The sequence below is a fragment of the Tripterygium wilfordii genome, chromosome 20, assembly GCF_013401445.1.
Source record: "Tripterygium wilfordii isolate XIE 37 chromosome 20, ASM1340144v1, whole genome shotgun sequence".
Classification (NCBI taxonomy): Eukaryota; Viridiplantae; Streptophyta; class Magnoliopsida; order Celastrales; family Celastraceae; genus Tripterygium; species Tripterygium wilfordii.
In genome coordinates this window covers 534,109-548,174 of record NC_052251.1, presented here as the reverse complement: position 1 = coordinate 548,174, position 14,066 = coordinate 534,109, and the positions used below count along the sequence as shown (strand labels likewise).

The window sequence follows — 14,066 nt, the reverse complement described above, 5'->3', positions numbered from 1 at the left end:
AAGGACGGATTTTCAACATGATATCATGACCTACCCACAAGTGCGGGGAAGTGTCAAGACTTGTAAGTTGATGTGGGTGGAATGGGATTTCCAACAATGTTTGTCGAATTATCTTTAATTTCACAAGATTGAGCTTGTAAGGGGAGCTAATTAACTATGTAGAACAACAACATTGCTTGCAGTTGCATGTAATTCACAGAGCAACAAATTTGAAAAAATCTAATGGAAACATCAATGAAAAATAGGCTTTATATGCTGTCGAGACTTGTAATCTCACATCGGACTGATACAAATCCAACTGACTGACATATAAACCAACCAACATTTTAAGCGCGAAAAAAGGAAGAACAAAACTTCAAGAGAAATTGAATTCTCAGTCTTATATTAATGAAATAAAAGCATATATTAATGTGAAGTTAATCCCCATATAAATCAAAATTAATATTCAGACAGGAGTAATTGTGTCTCTTACTCTCCAACCATTCCTAGCAAGAAGCAATCTTCCACTTGAAACTGATCTCTTCATGGAACCAATCCTTCTTTTCTGGCTACTCTTGCTGCTTACTTCCTCTTCTTGTTGTTTAGAAGAACCAGCAGTTGCACCATCTCCATAACACTCTTCAACATGATCATTGTTCTCCTGGTCCACGCGCAAGAAATCGGCAATCGAAACACAATGATTCATTGAAACAGACCTCCTCATATGTTGATGTTGGTATCCTCCGTCGATTTCAATTATGGTGTGAGTCCTTGGTGCCTCACATTGCATCATTGCCACTTCGCCAACAACACTCTCTGCATTTTCTGCATCAGCAGCTACATTTTCAATCACTTGTGACTGAGTTGAGCGAGTATCTCGTGCTTGAGTAGTAGTTAACGGAGATGATGAAGCACCGATTAGTACTATATTCGCGCGACAAAGAGGGCAATTGGAATGTGATTTAAGCCAAGTATCAATGCAGGGGACATGGAAGGCATGACTACACTTGGGTAACAGCCTAACACTCTCATCTTCCTCAAATTCACTTAAACAAACAGAACAATCTGTGCCTTCAATCAACCCATCTCCCTTTTTGTACTTACAGACAGTAATTGACTTGATCAGGGACTCATCTAACCCGGAAGTTGGAGCATGCCATGGCTCATGAATTGACGGGTTGTGACTCTCTCCCAATCCCTCACTTTCTCCCTCATTTTCTCTTCTTGTACGGCCCCTGTCTCCACAGTACTTAGAAATGATAGTGTAGTAACTCACCAGAAGAAAAGCACTTGCTAAGATGCCGATGATCGCGATCACAAGAGGTGAAAAAGTTGGGCTTGAATCATCATCTGGGAATTCAATTGGAGGTGGAGGAGGGAAGGTGATGTAGCACCACTGTGGGCAGTAGATGCTGCAAAAGCCTTGAGAACAGTCTTTACTGTTTGCATAATTGTAAGGTATCCAGGTTTTTGGGCTCTCCAGAGATCCCATGTCAACTACTCCAATCGATTTAAGACTCTAAACCCACAATTTTTCTTGCTGGATTCTATGCAATTGACATTTCAGTTAAACAAAATGATGCTATTGTGAGATAGAGAAGAAGCAAATAGTTACCGGTTTTCGTAAGCAGAACTGGCAATGCGGGACGATGATCTGGAAGGCAAGCACATAATAGTGAGAAGTCCTGTGATGAAAATCTATGTAAGAGATGAGAATAATGAAAAAAAGGAAGAGTTGAGTGAACAGCAGAGCAAACATAGCAAAATGAGGTGGTGATTTTTTTTTCCCTTCTTTTTCCAGCTTTTCTTCTCTTTAATTTTCTTTTTCTTTGAGGGTATCTCTCTTTTTCTTTTTCCTTGGCAATAGCTTTTGTTTTCGTTTTGGGAGATAGTGGTCTCTTGACGAAGGAGATCTAAACTAATATCCCACATCAGATTGGTATAACTCAACTAAGTGGTGGTATATAAGTAAAAGTATTGCACCTCTCATACAAGGACGTGTTTTTTGGGCTTAAAGAATCAATAGCGATGGCCAATGCCAACGTCCAGAGGAGACAATATCCTCGATGTGTTTGGACTTGAATTTCTAACAGGAGATGTTAGTTGGGCATTATTAAAGTAATCAATGCTTTAATTGTTTTTTTCAAGCTAGTTGTGGTTGAAGTAGATTGGATGGAACATAGTCCTTTTTCTTTTCCAAAAAAGTATTGAATTGTATAAACCTCATAAATCAAGTAGTGGAAATTAACCCCCCAAGTTTGCAAATGAGACTGGATATTAGTGTTCTATCAAAATTCCTATATATTCTCCCAGAAACTTTCAACAGTCTTAGTGCTTTTCCTGGGTTTTTAAATAAAGAGGGAACCAAATAGCAAGCTGAAATCAATACACTTTTGATCAAGATTTGGTCAAAGCCTCTGTGTTTGTCTTTGAAATAGGGTAATTATGGTCAAATGAGAGAACCAAGAACTCTCTTTCTCTCCTCCCAATCATCCTCCCTGTTCTCTTAAGGTACAAATGACCACCTTTTCACTTCTTTTCATTCTTACTTCCAGAGTGGTCTCCCACTTCTATCTCCAAAGTGACAACTCTAGTGGTCAAAAATCGTATTGGACACTTATCACTACAGCTGTTGGGTCCGGCCCTACAGCTCATACAAGCCCACCTTCAACAAGTATGGCAAGCCCACTACTTAACTTTTTACATATATGTAGATATTCGGCCCAAATCTCATTCTAAACAGATTCATAAACCCGCCTCATCAGACCATCACTTCACCACTCGATATGCCTTCTGTCGCACCCCCATCAAGCCACATCAAGCCACGCACCCGCCTCAAGCCACCCCTGAGCCTCGTGCTACCAAACCACTGACACCAAAGACACAGGCCCTGCAGCACGCAAGCCTGCACCCAACCTCAAGCCTCTTAATCAAAAGTGTACCAAACACTTCCATGCCGTGCCACTCACAACGGCCAAAGGTTGTACCTCTCAACCCTGCACTCATCTCCTTTATTTTTTGGCTTGCTGCCATCAGAAACTTGACCGTCAGAAGTCAGAACTTCTTTGGCAAACACCCCCTACAACAACAATAATCCTAGGGGCATATTTGACCAAGTCAATGTAGTTTCAGTAAGTTTGCCATTAAATGGGTAAAATCTTCTCAATATGCTCTTCTAGTTCAGACCATTCTAGGCACAAGACACAACTTAATAGTTTTTTTTTTAAACGAGGGAGAGAGGATTCGAACCCCGATCACCATGGTGATATACATTATTCTTACCACTTCAACTAGTGGTTCGGAACCTAATAGTTAAGAGTACTAGAGATGAAAAAAAGTGTCTCAGACATCTTTTCTATGAGACAGATATATGCTTTCAAATTTCAATATATAGCTTGAGTGGGACATAATACGAATAAAGACATTACAAGGTCATTGAAGACTGCTCAGGTAGTCCCACTACATGGTCCTAGACCTTATTCACAATAAAGACAACTTCACTGCTTATGCTTTCCTAGTCAAAAGGTTGGCAATCCTTCCTTTCTTTGTAAACAACATCATTATGAAGCAATGCCAACTTCACAGGACCTTCAAGCATCTTCTTCAATAGTTCGTGTGCCTGGATGAAAGGACCTATCTGTCTTCACCACTCCAGGACAGCCATAATTGACGCAGAAAGTTGAATACTTCTTGGCCAAAACTCTTGTGTAGGCATTTTACTAAACCATTTTCATAAGTAGCTGTATGTGTACAGTAATGGGATGCCCCGGCTGTACTCTACGGCCTTTATTCCAAAACTCTTAGGCAGGTTATAGAGCAGTAACTAACATAAGTAACGTAGAACCATTTTTGAGACATTTCGTCGAACAATTGGTATGCGCAGCAAGTTCTCAACACAACAGATTTTAATGCCACATGAATCACCCCCAATTCTCACAACAACGTAAACATTCAAATCGGCAAAGAGAAACAAAAACAATCCAACTGACACTGGAATAAGACCAAGTCAAGAAATCTTCTAAATATTATTCAGGCCGCTACATATAATGCTTTGGCATACTTTCAATATAGTTTGATTGGAAATTGGAATGCAAAACACAGCAAGATATCACAACATAATTAAAGCCAATGACTGCTTAAGTAGCCTATTACATGGTCCTAGACCTTATTCACGTTTAGAAAAGTGAAAAGCATATTAAGATTGAACCTTCATCTCATAAACTTTTCACTAATTAAAAGGTTGACACTCCTTTCTCTGTAAAGAAGAGACCAGAAGGGCCACCCTTAGGCAGCAATGCCAATTTCACTAGACCTTCAGCACCTTCTTCAGGAGTTCGTGTGCCTGAATGGAAGGACGTCTCAGTTTTCACAGGTCCAGGACAAACACAGTTGACACAGAAAGTTGGGTACTTCTTGGCCATAATTCTTGTGTATGCATTTAGAGCTGCTTTTGAAATTTTATATGAAGATGGTTTACAAGGCCAACAATTGATTTCGAGTAAACCATCTTTAAAATCCTTTCGGAACTCCCTCAATACGTCTTCCACTCTATCTTCTGTAAGGGTTTCAACATCACTCAGCAATTCTAGAGCTCGCTTGTTTGTTATATACTACAACATGATCACCATTAAAAAAAGAACAAAAAAGAGGAAAAATCACTATTTACTTCACAATTCATGTAAGATGAAGGAGTAAGGAAATTACTTGGAAAGGTATGCTAACACCTCTGATGAGAGAAATAAGGAAATTACCCCTAGTTTGCCTCCAATGGAGGAAACATTAACAATCCTTGGTAAATCGGATAACAAGAGAAGGGGAATAAGTGCCTCAATCATTCTTTTGGGACCATAGTAGTTGGTTTCGATGCAGTCTCCAGCTAAATCATAAGTTTCAAGAATTTGAGTCCAATCAATTTGTGAAATCTCCGGTATCTAGCAAAGAAATTAACTTGGTAATCTCAGTACATCAATATATATGCACAGTAGTCCCAAACTTGTAGTAGACCCTAGTAGAAAACCCACATTTTAAAACTCTTTGCCAGTTTATGGAGTAGCAACATAAATGATGTAAAGTGTTGAGACATTTCGTCAAACATTTGATAAGCACACAAATTCTCAACACAACAAATCTTATCATAGCAGGAGTCAGTCAGTCCCTAACTCTCACCAACAACAAAAGCAAATAAATCAGCAAAGATAAACAAAACTAATTCAACAAATAAGACAACAAGATCCATCAAGAACTACTCCAAAAAAAGGTCATTCCACTAATCAACATACATAATTGTACACATGAATTTGGGCACTTACATCCTCAGAAATTGCATTTTTTGGAACATCACTCGGGAGCGCATCTCCAGAGGTTGCTGCATTGTTTACCTGTACCAAATTCCGGCAGGTTTTCATGCAGTCAACATCTGTACTTATCTAATAAGGCAACAAGCTATACTGAGAATCAAAATCAGAATACAACTGTCCAAGCCCGTACTCTTATACTCTAAATGGTTGAATCCTATGTTAAAATTTAAATGACACGCATACCTCAACCTCATCAGGAACCCGAGACTTTGGAGGATCACCGAGGAGCTTAATTCCACCACTTGCTGCATTGTTCACCTTTGTAAATGAAATGAACATATATATCTATATGTGAGACAACAAAGGAGAATCGAATTCTAAAACTTAAGACAAGTGGGAATAATGAGGTAGTAATACCAAGATATCAAGCTTTCCGAATTGGGATTTGATAAAATCAGTTAGAGAAGAAACACTAGCAGGGTCTGTGACATCAAGTTGATGAAAAACAATGTGACCAAACTCCTTAAGTTTCTCCACAGCTTCAAGTCCCTTCTTCTCGTCTCTGGCTGTTAACACCACAATGATGCCCTCGGAAGCCAATCGCTTAACTACTCCAAGTCCAATCCCTCTGTTTGCCCCTGTCACAACAGCGTACCTGCATACAAATACGAAATGGAACAGTGAATGAAATGTTTCACCATGGAAAATGTAGATTGATGCTCTAGTACCTCTTTGTTGATCCCGCCATGGATTGATATGTTGAGAGAAAATGGAGTGAAATTGTTGTTGCTACAGATTAACTTGGCTGATTTATATATACATGTAATGAGTACAAAGTCAAGAAGGGTTGGCTAGCTATTGTTAAAGGTATTACCTGAGGATATGCAAAATAAGGAGGTTGAACAATAAATTGAAACCGATGACTTGAGTCACATACTAATTGTTCTCTTTAAGACAATTCGTGGCTCTGCCTCTTGTGTACAAACAATAAATCAACTACATCGTCCCTAGGATAAAACAAGCCCATAATACTCTCTGTGTCAGTGACCTTTGCACACTCAAAACATTACTCGAATTTTGCAATGTTTTCTATCTGTCTTTTTTCTAATATATATATATAAATAAAACAGAGCTTTCACCATTGTTATATATCAAAAAAAAATGACGTAGGGATATTTTTCCAGAAAATCAAGGAACGTGATTAAGTTCATCATTAAATAGAGAATCAAGGAAAAAGGTGTTTCAATTATTGATAAAATCAAATTAAAAAAAATAATTAAAGAAAAAATTATACTGTCCAAAATCTTTCCCATTCTAATGCCCTTCAATCTTCTTGGTACATATAACACATAAAATTTTCTTTTAAATATACTGACAACATCAACATATATACATGTGATGAGTACAAAGTCAAGAAAGGTTGGCTAGCTGTTGCCCAGAGTGTTGACTTGAATATGTAAAACATGCCCAATACTGTTACACAGCCCTCCTACATGCGGACATACTCACGTCTTAACACTGACACTAGTTATTTGCGCAAATTGAGGGACTCAACAAACTTCTTTTATGGTTGCATGTGATGAGATTAACAAACGTATAAACCTTGTTCGAGTATGACACAAAGGATCAAAAACAATAACATGAAAGACAAATAAAAAGTTTTCTTATATGATCAACAATAGTTGACTCTGCTATGGGTGTTGAGAGAAGACAAAATTTGTTAGATGGACAGTGTTTTTTTTCCCTTTTCTGGAGATGGTCGGTTATTAGTGATGTTGCACTGAAAGCTCTGTAAATCCTGACAATAGAAAGTTAGAAACAGAGCATGACGCATCATGAATCCATCCAAGTTTTAAAAGTTAAAATCATCAGGCCGTTAATATAGTACAGGTTATACAAAATAAATTAAGCAAGGATTGGTGGACAAAACATGAAAGGAAAATCAAAATGTACAGACCATAGAAATGTTTTCAATGTTTAATCAGTATGGCTAGGAATTTTCAGGTGGGGTCTCTTCCTCTTCCTCTGGCTTTGGCTCTGGCTCTGGCTCTGGCTCCGCCTCCGCCTCTTCCTTTTCCTTCTTGTTTTCAGGATCAACAACACTTCTTTCACTGAATTTTAAGCGAACCGGCCTACCCATCAATTCCTGCAGGAGAAAGAAAGTTAACATTTATTCACTATATGATAAAGATTCTAAGATGGGACCGAAAAAAGAAAAGAAAACACTTAGAGGCTATTTGGTTTGAGCATTTTCTATTTTCCTATTCTAAAAATATAGAAAAGATAGAAATGATGTTTGGTTTACCATTTTCAATTGAAAACACGGAGCTTGCTCCGTCAAAATTTCCAAAAATGGCGACCAATACCCGCCAATCATTACTTCATTAGCGATGCAAATATTAGATATATATATATCTCCTTACGTAGTATTGACTATATATATCCTAATATCCTTATATATATACACACATATTGTTAAGTCCCACATCGGTAAGACGTGGCAACAACTCCTTGTTTATAAGGAATAAGCTCATCCTTAACCACTAATAAGGCCTTTTACTAGGCTTACGTGAATTAGGCCTAGCTCACTTGCTTGGGCTATGAGGATGTGGATTTACAACACATATATCCTTATATATCTATACACACACACATATATAGTCAATACTTACACACATGTTTATCCTTATATAGCTGTGCTATCTATATATACACTATGGCCCCGTTTGGAGGAGTATTTTTTGTAACATTTATACTACTTGCTAGTATAAATGCTACAGCCTTACCAAACAAGTTTTTTTGGCACGTAATCCGAGACATTTTTACTCAGCATTTTATGCTACTTTTGACATGCTACTTGTATAAAGCATTTTAGTAGCATTTCACCGTCAAAAGTCAATATTATCCCCATTAATTTTTTTATTCCATTTATACCCTCACTTCATGTGTTATTATAAATTAATTAATAAATAAATAAATTTATTGATATTATAAAATATTTATCATTTAATATATGCTACTCAGCAAAAATGTTACCAGCAAAAGTTCAACCAAACACCACACAACATTCGAGCAGCATTTCTGCTACTAAAATTCTCCAACATTTCTGCTACCACCATTTCCACTAGTATATCTGCTATTTTCAAAATGCCTTACCAAACTAGGCCTATATATAGTCAATATTTACATAGTATGGACAATTGAGTATTAAAAAGGGGAAGAAAAAAAGTCATCTTTGTTTTTTTTATTATCATAATTAGTTAACAAGTAATATGATCAAAATAGAAAATGAAAATGGAAAATAGAATACTTCAAACCAAACACGTTTTATGTCACTTAGAAGTAGTATATATATTCAATCTACCCATAAACCGACACAATTCAAATTATGCTCCATTCTGGCAGAAACTATATCAAAAAAGGATATCTGGAACGAAGTGTCATGGTTAATGCCAATTATATACCTCATGTATGCTAATCATACTTAACCTACGTATGTAAGGAAAATATTATCTAGAAGAATGCAACTTTGACAAAAAAAAAAAAAAGAGTTCATGAACTGATAGGATTGATAATTTTAAGGTCCAAGACACAAAAAAAGATTTACTTTGCTCACCTTCCCATGCAAAGCAGCAATTGCAGCCTCTGCTTCCTCCTTTGTGGCAAATGAAACAAATCCATATCCAGCAGATCTGCCTGAAGGGCCTTCAAACACAACTCTGGCGGAAACTAGAGTGAAATCGGTGGAGAAAAATTCTCTGAGATGACTAGCTCTAACTTTCCAAGCAAGATTTGAGACATAAAGCTTGTGCCGTGTCTCTATGGCAGGGGAAACCTGAGTAGGTGGAGGATCAGGTTTATTTAACCTTTTTGCATACGCCACCTTAAATGTCCTCCCCGACACTTCCTGCAATGTCGATAATCAAATTTAAATATTTTGCGGTCATACGTAAATCAGTTCCTTCAAAGAAATTTTGGCCACTTTTAAACTCAGTTCTCATCTCCCATTGATTACATCTATTAATTGCAAACACAAGCCAGATGTCTTTAAAACCTTGAGCAATTAGGAATAAACAAACATGTAGGACATATGTTAAAAATAGAACAAACAAACAGAAAGTATTGGAATAATTATTGAATTGAAAGCATGCCAGAGGAAGATTAAAGACACATTATGTATATTTTAAACTCATTTCATGTGGCTTGAGCCAGCTTTCTTGGTTTGCCTCTTTTAAGTCCTACTTCTCCAAAAGATATACATAATACATCATAATACATCTTATCCTCTAACATGACTCAGCTACTTGGAAGTCAGAATTTATACAGATTATTGCCTATATGAAACTTTTTGTGTCATCAGCAACAAAGAGTATGTCCTTCAGGAGAAGTTGCTAAGAAAACACGCAAAATGCCAATAAATCCATATGACCAATATTACATCATAGACAGTTCCAAGCATTTTGAGCTGATAAAGCATTCATCTTATTGCAAAGCGGAACCGTACAAAGCAAAATCTTAGCTGGAATTGACATTTCTCGTATCAGTTCAACACTACTATTGAATAGGGCATTTTGAAAATCAAAAAATCACATAAAATTCTGTAACAAAAACTCAAATCCCTTAGAAACATCCAAAACAAGAGCAACTCACTTGAGAGTTAAATTTTTCAATAGCAGCCTGAGCTTCCTCCTCTGAACCCATTGTAAGAAATGCATAGCCCTTTTGCTTACCATCTCTGTCCCTTATAATCTACATTTCAACACAAAAATAAATTTAAAAACCCATAAAGAAAATCCAATTTTTCGAAACGAGAAAGAAAAAGACCAATGGACGAGTCTTGAAGAAGAGATAACCTCAACATCTGTGACAGTCCCACACTGCCCAAAGATGGTCTTGAAATCAGCAGCAGTGAAAGTCCATGGAAAATTGGCCACATATATCTTTCTCTTCAGGAGTGGGTCTTCAGTTTGCGCTGGCTCTGCTTCTACAGTTACCTCCTGTGTAGTGGAGCATTGTTGAATGCAGAATTTTCTTGTTTGGCAGGGGAAATGAGAGAGAGGGAATTTGAGAGAAAGAGCATTAAGGGAATTGGAAATCTGAAGCTTGATAGAATAGAGTTGCGGATTGCGAGAGAGGAAGGATTTCGAACAAGACGAAGAGAGGAGTGAGGGAAGAGAGAGTGCTGCTTTCAATGCCGCCATTTTTGTGGCAACGAAGAAGATAAAACAAGGACGAAGATTTAAGCCGGAGTGAGACGCGACGGGGTAGAATAGTAATTTCAATTGCTATGCATTTGGGTTTTGGATAATTCTTTTTTCTTTTACCTATTTTCTTGTACTACATGTCATTTTCATTTATATTAACCACCTCATCTCAGGAATTGTTAGCATTTTCGATAGTTCCTTGTTGTCCAAATTAAAAATTTTCAACCTTTGTTTGGGAGAAGGGTTATATTTTGATCGGTTTTACGAATATAACGATACATTTTTCTTTTGAAATCAAAATTACCTTCAACATGAAAAGTGTATGGAATTTTTTTTTATATTCAACAATTTAGAATTTTCATGCACTTTTCATATTGAATTTATTTTTTGTCTCGAACAAAAAATATATCATTAGATTTATAAACCGATCAAGAAAACAAATATGATTTTGCAAAAATTTTATAAAATTTTTTGAGCCCCCAACCCTCCATTCCAATCAAAAGCCTTAATTTTTCTTGAGTTAGATGCCCCAAACACTTTTGCAAAAGCCCATTCATAAATGGACCGAACCATAACTTTGAAAATCTGGCCTTTTCCTCCCGGCCCATTGCTCTCAAAAAAAGTTACACCAAAATTCATAAAATAAAACACAATTTAATAAAAAAAAAAACAATTATCACTATATTTTACTTTAGGCATCCAAAGCAAGGCTAGAACAAAAGAACATGGACCCATGTTACTAAAACTAATCGGTGTGTAAACCATTGATCTCCAACACCTAGAAAACCCACACAAACCCCAACAAGAAACCCAAAGAAATCCTCCCAACCAAAGATGGCATTAAGCAACAATGTCATAGGTGCAATCAACTTTGTCTCTATGCTCCTTTCAATCCCAATCATTGGAGCAGGGATTTGGCTTGCAACAGAACCAGACAACTCTTGTGTCAAGATCCTCCAATGGCCTGTAATTATCTTAGGGATCTTGATCTTAGTTGTGGGTTTAGCTGGTTTTGTTGGAGGGTTTTGGAGGATTCCATGGCTTCTCATATTCTACTTGATTGCCATGCTTGTTCTTATAATATTGCTTGCTTGTCTGGTGGTTTTTGTGTACATGGTCACCATTAGAGGGCATGGAGAGCTTGAACCAAGTAGGGCATATTTGGAGTATCATCTTGATGACTTTTCAGGTTGGCTTCGCCGGAGAGTTCAGAGTAGTTATAAGTGGGATCGGATTAGAGGCTGTCTTAGTTCAACTAGTATGTGCCCTGAATTGAACCAGAGGTATCGCATGGCACAAGATTTCTTCAATGCTCATCTTACTCCATTACAGGTAATTCATTCTTTCTGTTAATTTGTTTATTTATTTAGTAATACTTTGTCCATTTTGAGTCCGTTCATACTGATCTGTACGACTTTGTTTTCCTATGCCTAACACCATTCCGTTCAGAAAAAGAGTTTCTTACTAATTAAGAAATTTGACCTATTATATCATGCATTTCACATTTCTTCCCCTGAGGTGGGACAAGAGATTTAATTTTACGGTAACTGGCATAGCACCACTAAATTTGAGACTGCAGAAATTTGTGGCCCTGCCCACTCGAGTTGGGCGCTATAGACTCCCCCATTAAGGGCCCATGTCCTTGTGCAGCCCACATGCCCATAAACGTCCGTGGGTGTCCATACCTTAAATCCTGAATGCTCAACTCCAATACCATTTGAAACAGTCCACTCCTGCGCACAAGTAACACTTTATCCGTTTTGGATCGACCCATACTGATCTGCACGATTTTGTCCCCATAGGACCAGCACCATCTCACACTAATTTGAACCCGGAAAAAACGCTTGTTATTAGTTATGAAATTTTTGTTTCATTTTTCATTTGTGGGATTACAAACATCTTTCCATGGGCAATGTAGGACAAGAAACTTAGTCTTATTGGCACTAGGTTGCTCATCCAGCACCACCAAACTTGACATTACATATGTTTGTGATCCCGCCCATTAGAACCGGGTGCCATAATTTTAGTTAAATTTAAGGAAATGAACACATACTAGAGGATAACTTGCAAGTATGGCATATATTACAGATCACAAAGTCATAGAATCTTCTATCTAGCAAGTTTTAGTCTCTTTTTTTTCAAAGTTAATTATTCTCCCTATCTTACTCCTTTATTCAATATATAATTATTCTATATACCTTTTGCCTTAACTGTGTATACTTCTACAGTCAGGATGCTGCAAGCCACCCACCAAATGTGGGTACACATTTGTGAACCCAACATATTGGATTAGTCCAATCGACAATGCAGCAGACATGGACTGCTTGAACTGGAACAATGATCAAAACCAACTGTGCTACAGCTGTGATTCATGCAAAGCTGGTTTACTAGCCAATTTGAAGAAGGAATGGAGAGTAGCAGACATCATATTGCTCATCACTCTTGTTGCTTTGATTAAAGTTTATTTGATTGGTTGTTGTGCATTCAGGAATGCCAAAACAGACGACCTCTTTCGCAAGTACAAGCAAGGCTACACATAATAACTTAGCTACAGCTGCTAGTAGCGATTTGGGTGCGACTGGGATTTGTTTAGCAACGGTTGGTATTCCACTTATCTCAATAGTCGAGTTGCATGAATAGGATTCAAATGAATTTGTCGTCTCCACATATCCCACATGATACGCATAAAATCATATCGGTACGACTGAGATATCCGCTGCTAGATCTGTATCATTACTGTTGTTTTTTTATTATTATTTTAATGTTACTTTGTGCAAGAATTGAGGCTGTAGCCTGTAGTGTGTCTGTGTGTGTCTTGTCGTGGTCTGATTATTGTAGTTTCTTGGGTTCGATGTTTTGGTTAGAAAATTGAGTGGAAGGTGTGAATGGGTTCAGCGTCATTTGCGGGAATGCACCGAAATGTTGACTTGTAGGACTACAGCTTTTGATTGAAATTTAGTCAAGCTCACTTTATTAGGGTTACAGCTCTTTACATGATTTTGTCCCCAGCCCCACTACACGACTTTTTATTTCGGGGATTCAGGTGTGAACTCATGTCTCTTGGAATGATTGAATGGGAGAGTATGACTACCACACATCTTACTATACATACATCATCATTGACACTCAAGTTGAAAATTCACATCCCAATACGTTAAGGATATTGTTCACTCTTGAATCATGAGTTGGTACGGATTTATTCTTCATGAATCGTTGTCAATAGTTCTTAGGCCTAGGGAATGTGTCACTTGTGTCAGAGTGCTAAGATTTTATTTATATCACTCGGTTTGGATTACGTCAATCTGATGTGAGATATAGTATTGACACTCGCTTGCACTTATAGGATGGTTATGCTAGACCAAATAAGTTGATAGGTAGAGGTCGCGTCCAAATTAATCGAGACTTTGCTCCAATACCGTATTGGAAAATTTAAGCCTAAGCACATCAATGATATTATCCGCTCTAGATCACAGGCCCACAGATTTATTTTTCATGGACCGTCATCAATAGTTCTTAGGCTCAGAAAATGTCTTACTTATGTGTGAGGTGCTAAGATTTTATTTGTATACCACTCCGTTGGAGACCT

At 37.5% G+C, this 14,066-nt stretch overlaps 4 protein-coding genes across 6 annotated transcripts; 1 reads left to right on the top strand and 3 right to left on the bottom strand.

The window, feature by feature from the left end:
- Nucleotides 1-354: 354 nt before the first annotated feature.
- On the bottom strand, nt 355-1,827 carry LOC119986709 (RING-H2 finger protein ATL52-like). Its single transcript, XM_038831378.1, has one exon. The coding sequence runs from the start codon at nt 1,469-1,471 to the stop codon at nt 446-448; it is 1,026 nt and encodes a 341-aa protein (XP_038687306.1). The 5' UTR covers nt 1,472-1,827; the 3' UTR covers nt 355-445.
- Nucleotides 1,828-3,975: 2,148 nt separating this feature from the next.
- On the bottom strand, nt 3,976-6,102 carry LOC119986667 ((+)-neomenthol dehydrogenase-like). 3 transcript variants are annotated; one of them, XM_038831316.1, is made up of 7 exons: nt 6,005-6,102; nt 5,694-5,931; nt 5,520-5,594; nt 5,289-5,357; nt 4,731-4,910; nt 4,178-4,589; nt 3,976-4,139 (listed from the first exon to the last, which is right to left on the bottom strand). In XM_038831316.1, the coding sequence occupies exons 1-6, from the start codon at nt 6,022-6,024 to the stop codon at nt 4,212-4,214; spliced, it is 960 nt and encodes a 319-aa protein (XP_038687244.1). In that variant the 5' UTR covers nt 6,025-6,102; the 3' UTR covers nt 3,976-4,139; nt 4,178-4,211. The 3 variants fall into 3 exon arrangements, with proteins under 3 accessions (XP_038687244.1, XP_038687245.1, XP_038687243.1); XM_038831317.1 differs by having other exon boundaries at nt 3,976-4,142; nt 4,181-4,589; XM_038831315.1 differs by having other exon boundaries at nt 3,976-4,589.
- A 1,012-nt stretch (nt 6,103-7,114) lies between these two features.
- LOC119987377 (RNA-binding protein CP33, chloroplastic-like) lies at nt 7,115-10,501 on the bottom strand. The gene is made up of 4 exons (XM_038832267.1): nt 10,130-10,501; nt 9,927-10,025; nt 8,893-9,183; nt 7,115-7,422 (listed from the first exon to the last, which is right to left on the bottom strand). The coding sequence occupies exons 1-4, from the start codon at nt 10,475-10,477 to the stop codon at nt 7,267-7,269; spliced, it is 894 nt and encodes a 297-aa protein (XP_038688195.1). The 5' UTR covers nt 10,478-10,501; the 3' UTR covers nt 7,115-7,266.
- A 709-nt stretch (nt 10,502-11,210) lies between these two features.
- LOC119986564 (protein TORNADO 2-like) lies at nt 11,211-13,463 on the top strand. The gene is made up of 2 exons (XM_038831175.1): nt 11,211-11,812; nt 12,709-13,463. Exons 1-2 carry the CDS (start codon nt 11,315-11,317, stop codon nt 13,018-13,020), a joined length of 810 nt encoding a protein of 269 aa, XP_038687103.1. The 5' UTR covers nt 11,211-11,314; the 3' UTR covers nt 13,021-13,463.
- Nucleotides 13,464-14,066: the final 603 nt, after the last annotated feature.